Here is an 11,229-nt window from a genome sequence, read left to right as displayed (position 1 = left end):
TATTTACAAGAACTGCAAGAAAAAAATTATATAATCTATTAATCTGATGTATTGTACAATGAATTTGCATAACACGTACACTACATAAGACACAACTGGTAGGGAAAACAAACTACAGGAACTCATAATAATAAACATGGACCTTACTCGTGTTTTTTATATATACAAAGGAAAACGACATAGTCTTCTTTTATCTTTCAATTTTTTTGCTTTGCAGTTAGTTTAGTTTGCATTGCCTAACATTGAAAATACAACTTTTCTCAAAACAAGCAAACAGATATTTGACAGCTGTTCTTAATGGTCAGTCATACTTTGCCAAGTCCAAATACTATGGAAATAGCAAAAAAATAAATAAATGCATCCGGCGACTTAGACCCTATCGGCAAGCAATAAAACAAGAATGTAAAAAAAAAAAAAAAGTGGACATGGCAACACTGTCTCTAATTAACCACGTTCTACTGTCCTGCAGGGCCGCTGTTTGACCGCGAGGGGCGACAGAGAGGCGACACACACTCGTCCAATGACTCGTGGCCGTTCGTAGTATTTCCTTTTATTTAGGTGGGTTGCCGATCAGCCAAATCGTGAAGTGGGTTGAAAACATTTGCAAAGTTTTTATTTCCTTCTTTTGGCTTACTATAATCAGTTAGTGTGATCGAAGAACATGGCTTCTTTAAGGGATCGAGCATTTTGACATTTAAAAACACGAAAAAGTCCGATGCAGCTTTCCTCCGTGTTTCAAGCTGCTTGCTGTCAACTTGTGCTTTAGCTGCAACAGCTTTCACCGAGTCTTTCTCTTCATTTGCGCTGGAAAACAAATATTGCGGGATAGTGACAGAATAACAACGCGTGGGCGTTTGCGCTTTTGAACCATGACCACTGAAGTTGCGAGTGACTTGGACGTGACAGTCAGTTGTTTGGGCGAAGGGAACCAAAACAAGTCGGACGCGGATCGACCCAAGAAACCTGATCGAGCGAGCCACGAGGAGGGGCAGCAGGATCCTCCTCAGGTCGACTTTAAACATCAAAAACAGGGGGACATGGAAAGCAAAGCGGATGGGTTAAGCACGGACAGCACGAACGACAAGGAGAACGAGCAGAATGCATCAAGCCACAAAGCAGAAACTGCCAAGAAGAAAGTGATCGAGGCTCCTCCGCCGACAGTGAACCCATGGACGAAGAGGAACGCATGCCCTCCTAATAACCCCACCAACAGCTCGCTACAAACAGGTAGAGAGTTTATGCCCTCTACACACATTTATGCCCCCAACACACATTTATGCCCCCAACAGCATTTATTCGCATGCACACATGTGCTCTGTTAGCTCGCATGTGCTACTGCAAACAGGAGCGGCCATTAAACTCATTTCAGTTCACTTTTATAACCTTTTTTGCATTCTCGTGCACCAGTGCTTTGAAACATATGATAACGTCGGCTATTCTTTCATTTAAATTCAATTCATAAACTTTGTGCCCATATCCGTAAAGTGTGTTTTTCATACATGGTCAGAGAAACGAGCCAATCAGAGACGGGGGTGTGGCCTGTTAGCATTAGCACCAGTGATGGGACGTTCGACTCTTTTCCGCGAGTCGATTCTTTCGAACATTTAAGACTGATTCAGCCAAACTTGTAAATTATGACGTCATTCCAGGCAACCTGGCGTGACATTATCCCCTAAAATATTTTTAATAAAGACTTGCACTTTTTGCTGTCTAATGTACTTTTATTAATAACGTAGTTTATGTATTATTATTTAACCCATTTGGAACTCAAAATTAGCATTTTCATTAATCAGTTTAATAAATTCAGCTTTTGCTCATTATAATCGAATAAAACACTGTTTATTGAGACCAACTATTCTTCGTATGCTTGTTCATAAAACTGTTATGACTTGAGGTAAAGTTGTAAACACATTTCCAGTACGGTTTATTTGTAACATTCCGAGTCGTAAACAAATCTTTCAGAGATCGCGTTGTTCTCTTCAACCGATGCATTGAAAAGATCCACTCTAAAGACCGATTCATTCACGATTCTGACTGACATCACTATTTAGCATTGCGCTAAACCCACAGCTCGTGTAATCACCTAAAGCGGTGTGAAGCAATGGGGATCAAAATGCTCTGTTTTATCCACACATTTAAAATGGTCTTCACGTGGATGTGACTATAGTGTGTTTTATGCTTTTAGGGTTGGGGCGTTTGTGGTATGGCTAACATGCTGTCCTGGATCGCCTGATTAAAAACACTGCTGTTGTTTAAGTTAGAGAATACATAAAACACACACCCTGACCATATTACTTTACTCATGTTTATTTATAAAGGTTATCTTAATAGATTTTGCTTCAGTTCAAATTGTTTTAGTTTGTTAAACGCACTGCCTGTTGCTGTCAGGAAGCCCGGTGTTCGTTTTTGTCATTAGTGATGTGACCAAATATGGTGGTAGTGGGAATAAACGCCCATCAAAACGTCCGTTCCTACATCATTCTGCCGACAGACTTCTGTGTGCCTCGATCATTTGGGTGTATTTGGACAGACTTGCTGATGTGGGCAGATTCAACCCCCCTCGCCACCCCACCCCTTCTCATCTGATCGAGTTGCACGGGAGCACGTGTAGTGCTGAGCACTGCAACTCCAGCAGGAGCTCATGGGAGGCCTTTACACCCTCACTGCTGTACACTGGTTTCAACCCCACTGCTAAACGCATTGTGTTTTGGTTCTTGGATCTTCATAGTGTTTATGGTAGTGTTCAGTTCACCTGTTGAGTAGACATGACTATGACAGTATAGTGTAGGCTTAAAGTAGCCTAATATTAGACCACTCACTAAAACTGTATTCATTTTAAAGTAAATTTGCTTAAACACTGGTGTAGATTTTGGCGACTGCCTGTTTGAAAAAGGAAATTTGAGTGCAGAAAAAGAATGCACTTTGCTTTTAAATAACTAAAAGTCACTTAAAGTAATAAGAAAAATGCAAACCAGAAGAGCAGTTCACAAGCTTGTTGTTGAGGATCTCATTTTAGGGTCTGATCAAAACAACTTTCAGATTGTGCATCTCAGAAACTATTCTTTAGGTCATCAGTTTACATTCAATGTTTACTCACCAAAAATAGCATAAATATAATGAGTTTTGAAGTAACTTATGGCACTTATTTTGTCTGTTGTGAGTAGTGTAGCGAAGTATAAAGCACAGATCATGCTGAAGTCACTTTCAAACTAACTATCTCTCTGTTGGTCAGCCCTTCAAATTCACGTGACCAACTTGAAAACGAGTGAAATTTGTGTAGGGAATTTTTTTGCCTTCACACGAAACCCCCGATCGCATTGGTTTCCTTTTGAAGTGACTAGATTTTGCCCACAAAATGTAGCCGAGGACCATTAGATGTGACCGCATTGTTCGCTACCAGCTGGACTAGTATTAGTTTGGTTGGATGGGTTCCCATCTGGTTCCTAAAGTACCATGAAGTAGTAATGCATTTTTTATTTTTATTTTCAAAGAAACCGAAATTAACATTTTTATTTAGCCAAAAACATAAAGTTTCTGTAATTTAATTAGGGTAATTGGATAACTGAACTTTCTATGCTATTTGGGGTGCTGTGTTCTGAAGGGATAAATTAAACCAGTCTAAGATGAGCCGCCTCTCAATATTTCATCCTTGCAAATTCTACATATTGCTTCTTTGGCATAATTTTTTGGTCACAGTGAAGTGCTTCTACACTGCTGACATGTTTACCTTTTTTAGCCTTTGCTAATGCTAATTAAACGCCACTGTTTCGGTCAATGATTTCAGCCATCCAAAACTATTGGTTGAAACTGTATTGGGTGATTGGGCATCTTGTCAAATAGAGATTGTTTTCAAACCACTCTAGGGAAATCAATGTTGTGAATGGTGATTTAATTCCTCTGTTTCAGTCTTTGAATGATGAAACCCCTCAGTTGAATACTGGGCATCTGAACTACATGAGCAATTTCCTGTTTTTCCTTATGAAAAAAAACAGTTGTGTTCAGTTTGAATGGAGATGTCATAAATGAGCATTTCTCCTTTGTGGTTTGACCGAACCATTACAGTGTTGTTGTGTGAGTTATGTCAATTTATATACATTGCACATGTCATTGTTCTGATGAATGAACAGAGCTGTTAGATCTCACTGACCTTGTTAAGCCAAAGGTCTTTGTGCTTTTTGCATTGTGGGATACATGTCATAATTCCAAGTATTTACGAATGGGACCGTGATATGAAAGAAGCTCTCAAGTTGATTCTTAGGGATCCATGTCGAAAATCTGGAATGTGTGAAATCTAGAAAATCATCACTTGAATGATCAGAATTCTGTCAGATGTTGTATCGACTGATAGCAGTGTTTTAACAACCATGTCACTGCTCCTAGAGTCTGTACACATGACTTCTTGGCTGACATTTGAGAATAGACTGCTCTCCTGTCAAACAACCATAGTGTTTGTGTTGTGACAGCATCTTTGTTGTAGGCAGCATTGTCCCCTTTGACAGCAGTGATACCTGCATGCGGTCATTTGTAAGGTTAGAAACCTCTTTGGCTTAATGTGAATGTCACATTTTCAAACTCTTTCCACTTTTAGGATATGCAATATTTAGCCTATATTATATACACTACCTTTTTAAAAGTTAGGGGACATTAAGATGAAAGATGCCTCTTAACACTTTCCCCGCCATTGATAGAAAATTCCGTCATTTATGAGACAACTCTTCCCCGCCATTGATGGAAATTTCCTGCTTTTTGTATTTTCACTGTTATACGCTATGACACATCTTCTGAAAGAGTACAGAATCTCTTGATCAAAAGACATGTGAAGAAGCAAAAGCGATAGCATATGTAAGCAGATGCATAGGCTATCTAAAATAACGCGACCATTACACATTAAACAGCATATAAATCAAAACTGCCTAATATTACTGAATGAAATGTCGACCCAGGATGAGCTATAGGATTGTGATAGCTTTGATGGATGCGACCTACTACTTCTATGTTTTGATCATCGTTCTGAATCCGATCTGTATGTAATCTTTGACAAAGGCGCGTTTTTGACATAAGACTTATATAATAATTCTTAGCTTAATTTTTGTTTTTTAAAGCGGAGACTCTGTTCTTTCTTTTGATATTGCATGTTCCGATATTCATACAACAAAGTATTATTGGGTCCATGAAAATTTTGTGAAAATGATCAAAAATGCTGGCCGTGACTGGCACCATTTTTATTTATTTAAAAAAAAAATGTTGGTGGGGAAAGAATTAAGATCACTAAGCTGCATTTATTTAAAAAAAAATACAGTAAAAACAGTAATATTGTGAATTGCGTGTGTGTGTTTGTGTATATATCTATATATATTATATTATTAAAATTTATAAAATTTTATAAAATTATTATTATATTAAAATCTGATAAATTGACGTTTTATATGATTGGTTCAGGTTGTTGAAGCACATACAAAGAATACACCTTGAATGTGTTTTAAACTAGATTGAAAAGATGAAAATGTCATTTTCTTTATCGTATTATTATATTTTAAATGTCAATGACCCAAGGTACAACTTAACTTTTTCTCAGCTTTTATTCACTGGCAGCTTATGATTTGATTAGCAGTCCAACTGGCTTTTCTTAATGTTTCTGGCTTAACATTTTAGTGATTTAAATGATCGTTTGCATCAAAGTCAGTTTTTCAGCCTCGGGCGGCACTAACTGAGAGAAAGGTGTCGACGGGACGGTATCAGTAAGTCAGTGTGTATGGTCACACCCCACACTGTCGGCAAGCGCCCAGTGCCTTATCATACAGGCCATCCTTTCAGTAATGATAAAGGACCCCGGACACTCCCAGAAATGGGCGTCCCTTTCTATTGCCTGTTTAATCCCAAAAGCTCAAAAAAAAAGAAGGTAAAGAAATGTAAACCGGTTTTGTTGGCAATTATAACATAATGTAGCGTTTGTTTCTCCCCCAGGAAAAAGCTTTGAATCTTGCTGTATTTCTAAAGGTTTTGGTTTGTTGATAATTTAAGGCCAGAATGCTCCACTTGGATAGTTTATGGTTGTTCCTCCACAACTACAAAGAATTTGAAACTCCTCCTGTGCAAATGTAAATTCCCTGATGTTGCAATAAATGGATAGACTTTCATTAAAATACAAACAGACGGTTGTCACATACATTGTGCTAACCTACACCAAGATTAATGCTTTAGCACTCATATTCCTTTTGTTATTTTAAAAAGCAGCAGTTTATCTGCTTGTGTGACTCTGTAGATCTGTTATTTTGGTGGGGTTGGCGGGGGCAGTTTGTCAGGAAAAGGCCAACCGCTTTGTTGGTTGTGTGAACAGTGGCACAAATACCCATATGGGGCCATGTCATTGTGTTGGGGGGATTTGAATACCACGGATGACTCCACTTTCACTGGCCCTCATAGAAATGTTGTTTGCTGCTCCGTCTCACAGAGGAAGTTAATGTTTTACGTGTGTGGATGTGTGACCTTGGTGTGCAGGTGCTGGCGTGTGGCTTTACAATCTAAGTGAAGCTGTTCCCAGATAATTGACCACAGCACTTAGTCCGCATTGACCCGCCACACTGGACGCACAGAGAGAGACATTGGTAGATTTGTAGTGCAGATCTGTGATATCCAGAGGACTCAAATTCAGTGTTCATTCATGAGTCACTTTCATAAAGTAATGCAGTATTTATGGTCATACTTTGAGCTATTAATTAACTCAAGTTATAACGTTTTTGTATCCTGGAGGTGTTTTATAGATAGTCTAGCAGCTGTTTTGAAATAATGAAATTTGTAAAATGCCTGGAAAGAAAAGTTAGGCCCTATTTTACAAAGTAAGGCATTGCTGTGTCAGTGCTCAAGTCATTTTAACAGGTGGTAACTGTACAGATGCCTGCATAATATGTGTAGGAGTTGGTTTAATCTGTAATGCTCATTATCAGTTAAGTTAAACTTAGAAGGTTCAGCTCATACTGCACGTTTCCTCTGGCATAGACGAAACTAGCTGTAGAGATGTGTGCAGTAAGGGTGATTGTCTTCAGTTATTGAATGAATGATCGATAAAGTCATTATATCTGAGTACAGTTGGAAAAGTGCTAACTATTTATAAATGGCTACGGTGTTACTGCTCATTCAATGTCAGTTAAATTCAATGAAAGTGTCCTAACTGCCTTTGAAAACTGAATTAAATATAGTAATTTGTAACAGTGTGGTTTGAGCATTTAAGCATTTATGACAGACGCCATAGCCTCACAGTTCTGCATTTATGTAGAGTTGTTATTAACTTTGCAGTTTTCTAACTTGGCAATTGTGGTGGTAGTAGTAATAATACCAAAAATATTAATAACAGCAACTATCTGAAATAAAAGTTTATTTCCTCTAATGAACTACATCAAACAATCAAATCACAATGTCCTGTTTTTGTTCTTTGTCCACAGAACCCCAGAGTCCTGCCAAAGTTGTCCGTGCCAGCAAACCTAGATCCAGGAAGACCAGTAAGGTAAGGCGCTCTCTTATGTAAGTGAATCGCCAACTGAGGCCGTGTGACATGCGTTTATCTGTTTAATGAAGACAAATGAATAAACTTTAACACAAGCTATCACATATAGATAGCACATTATTCTATTTGGATAGATCATGTCTTTTTTAGTCTGTCTGTTTGTGTAAATCTGGAGTTTTTTCCTCCAGTCTATTTGTGTAAGAGAGTCTTGCGTCTCTATGTCCTGGATCAGGGGTCAGCAGCAGCCAGTCATAGAGCAGCTCGGCTTGTGTTTGTATTAAAGTGGATATTTGTTCGCTCTGTTCTTTGTTTTTTGTGGGCGATAGTCAACATTTTTGAGCACATGAGTTTTTGACTTTTACCTCAGTGGGACGTTCCAGGGAGAGCACATAGAGGGCTCAAATTCAGTCCTAACAGGGGCAGTAGAGTTGTCCCCATGGCTGACTCCAAGGCATGTTAGTTTGTCTCCACTTACAAACACATACAACACTTGACAAGTTCCCTTGTACGTTCATGACCCCTAGCATGTTATTTGGTGTTCTATCATGCATTACAGTTTTTTGAGTGGAATGTGACGCGTTTTGTTTATGCCTTGTAAGTTCACGTTGGTTACACCACTTAACTACAAGGCACTCCCTCGCAAATTTAGTTTGTACCGTCTAGCTTTAGCATCTGGGACACCCAGGACCCATTTCAGGACGATAGTGGAATCCGATACGCCACTTGGAATTCTGGGTTGCTTCGCGGCTTGAGGAATGATTGACGTTCCTCCGGTAATAGAAAGTGAAATGATCTCTGAAAAGAAACACCCACACTTCCCCCACAGCGTCTGAATAATATTTTGTAAGTTAAATAGTGAAAAAGTTGATGTGTAAGTTGGAATCTCAACTTAAAGAGTATTTGAGACATAGATGTCAGTGGAGTGGGGCAGCTGCTGTTCATAAATCATTCAAACTGGACGTTGACATAGCATGCATCTCATTAGAAGGATGACGTGTAGAATCATTAGGGAATAAAGTTGTTTGGTTGGTTTTATGGGTGTTCAAATCAAATAAAGTTGTTTTTTGTTGAACTTGAACTTGATGAATAATTTCAACTTACGTGTAACTTTCTTTTCTTTTTTGTTTTTTTCTCTTTCTTTCGTTCCTATTTGCAGTCAAGTGACTTCAGTGACATTACAAACTGGCCTACCCCAGGAGAACTCGCCAATAAGGAGGTGAGGAAGAATCACAACCTTTTGTATAGTTTTAGCTTGATACTTGATAGATATTGAATTTTGTTTAATTTTAGGACTGTATTATTTAATTTACATTTGAAAACAGTGACTCATTCTTTTGTTTCTTTTGATATTTGATGTGAATATTTATTTATTTTTGCCCAAAAGGGGACATCATGATGTGTGGTTTTTTTTTTTTTTTTTTTTTGTCACAAATTGTCTCTTATTAATGAAATGATGTCTGGAGGGTGTGTTGCATGTTAAAGTCGTGGTTCTCAATCAGAGGGCCGGGACCCACTAGGGGTCCTCATCACACTTCCAAGGGGATGTCAAAATAGCTTAAAATTATTTAAAATAAGACAAATAAGACTTAAAAAAAAATGGAAACATCTAAAAATCAAGACGGAAATTTTTTTAAAACCTTATCCCGTAATCACAAAAGACTGGAAACATCATGCAAATACGTTGGTCACATGTATGAACCCTGAAATACATTGTTTTTAAAATTGTTGAAATGTAATGATTAAATTAAATTGTGGAAATGTAATGATTTTAATAATTTTATTAGATCTTTTAAAAAAAAAATCTAATTATTTTATTAGATTTAAAAGTTTTAAAACAAGCAGCTTTGTCATTACAGCAGAAATATCCTAAATCGAGTGCCATCATATTTGGTCTTGGACAGTGGAAGCCTTGGAGTCAAACAGGTTGAGAACAACTGTGTGTGTAAAAGGAATAGTTTATAAAACAAATATAAAATAGATTTATATGCTTTATAAAATGAAATAAATCCTGGCAACATTCAAACTAATGTTATCTAATATCCTCTGTGTGTATTTGTGTGTTTTTTCTCTCTTCTGTGGAATGCAAAAGGAGATATTTAGCAGAACATCTTAGCTGCAGTTTTCCATACAACAAAAGTGGATGTCAAGCTCCAAGTTGTTGACTTTTACAGTCAAGCTCCAAAGAGAGTAAAAAAGCCATACCATAAAAGTGAGCATATGACTCGTATACTGTATTTCCAGTAACTTGGACATCATATGATAGCATTTAAGGCATAATTCAAGTCTTTCCTTCTGGCTATTCAAATCATGTATTTGCTTGTATATTATATTGTATTTCTTCAGAATACTTGTAATTTAGCACACAAGTAATATGGACCACTTTTTATAATAATATTTTTGAACATCAAATTTTCTGATCATGACAGTATAGATCTTCATTCACTTATATTTGTATGGAAAACAGCAGCCTGTTCATTCAGCTAAATATCATCTTTGTTGTTCCATGGGAGAAGAAATAAAGCATACATCTTTGAAACATCATGAGGAAGAGTAAATGTACTATGCCTTTAAGGACTGCCTTATTCCTGCGTTTTTGCTTCTCTATATGTCTGTCTGTCAGTGTTCAGATTTAGAGTTATAATCCCATGAAATGAATAAACTTTTATGCACTGTCATGATGGACTGTGTTCACTCCATATCATGTATCTGTCTTGGGTTTCTCTGACTGGACTGCTGGCTTTATTCTGCTGAGTTCAGATTTATTTAACTGAGATATTGATTTTGTTGCACTCCTCAGCAGCAACAGAATGTGATAAACACACATGGGAGGAAAGGGACGTCCGGACGGAGGGAGAGGAAGAAGGATCTTGGGGGAGAGAAGGGAGAAAAGGAGAGTGGAAGTGATGGGAGTGACAGTAAGGAGAACAGGGAAGCACAGTCGGATCCGATAACTGGACTTTCGAACGAGAAAGAGACAGAGGATGGAGAGGAAACACACAGCAGTGCCCCCCGCAGGAGAGGAGGTGAGACAGCACTAACTCACGCTCAACTACATATCAATATTTGAATTCCATGGCTGTGTTCGTAATCGAATGTAAGCTTACTACTTACTGAAAGCTGTGCAGTGTATGTTGCTTACTGTTGTTTTTTTATAAAAAAAATTATAACAGATGACAGTTTTACACAAACATTTCAGAGAGTAGTGATACATCTTGGACATATGACATCTTCATTTGTCATATGACCTCATCACATTGCATGGTTAATCCAGTTATCTTGTTGGAAATCAACTCAGTTGTTATTCAATTTTGTGCATAAATGCCTTAAAGTTTTGGCAGTCTGATCAAATAATACACACTGTTTTCAGTACTATATGCTGTATACACTACTGTTTATAGTATTGGTAAGCTTTTTTAAAAATGTCTTTGAAAGATGTCTAAGGTGCCAGTTATTTGATCAAATATACAGTAATATTGCAAATTATTATTACAATTTGAATAGTCATTTTCTATTTTAACATATTTTATTTGTATTTATTTATACAAATCTATATTTTGTCAAGCTGAATTTTCAGCATCATTACTCCAGTCTTCAGCATCACACAATCCTTCAGAAATCATTCTAATATGCTGATTTGGTGCTCAAGAAACATTTCTTATTATTCTCAATGCTGAAATCAGTTGTGCTGCTTAATGTTTTAGTAAAAACTGTGATGCATGTTTTTTAAA

The 11,229-nt window shown here is 37.4% G+C and overlaps 1 protein-coding gene across 4 annotated transcripts in view; it reads left to right on the top strand.

Annotated features, from left to right (window-relative positions):
* The first annotated feature begins 469 nt into the window (after positions 1–469).
* larp1b (La ribonucleoprotein 1B) overlaps positions 470–11,229 on the top strand; it is a 32,325-nt gene continuing 21,565 nt past the window's right edge. For 2 of the 4 annotated variants that reach the window (XM_081347766.1, XM_081347764.1), the window contains exons 1-4: positions 470–1,227; positions 7,440–7,501; positions 8,658–8,717; positions 10,302–10,524. In XM_081347766.1, the coding sequence (XP_081203892.1) occupies positions 870–1,227; positions 7,440–7,501; positions 8,658–8,717; positions 10,302–10,524 (703 nt within the window). In that variant the 5' untranslated portion in view covers positions 470–869. Of the gene's footprint in view, positions 1,228–7,439; positions 7,502–8,657; positions 8,718–10,298; positions 10,525–11,229 lie in introns of all 4 variants that reach the window. The other 2 variants (XM_081347765.1, XM_081347763.1) reach the window with 1 other exon arrangement.

This window comes from Scardinius erythrophthalmus (assembly GCF_964197995.2).
Source record: "Scardinius erythrophthalmus genome assembly, chromosome: 19".
In the NCBI taxonomy this organism is placed as follows: domain Eukaryota; kingdom Metazoa; phylum Chordata; class Actinopteri; order Cypriniformes; family Leuciscidae; genus Scardinius; species Scardinius erythrophthalmus.
This window is presented reverse-complemented; position numbering and strand designations above follow the sequence as displayed.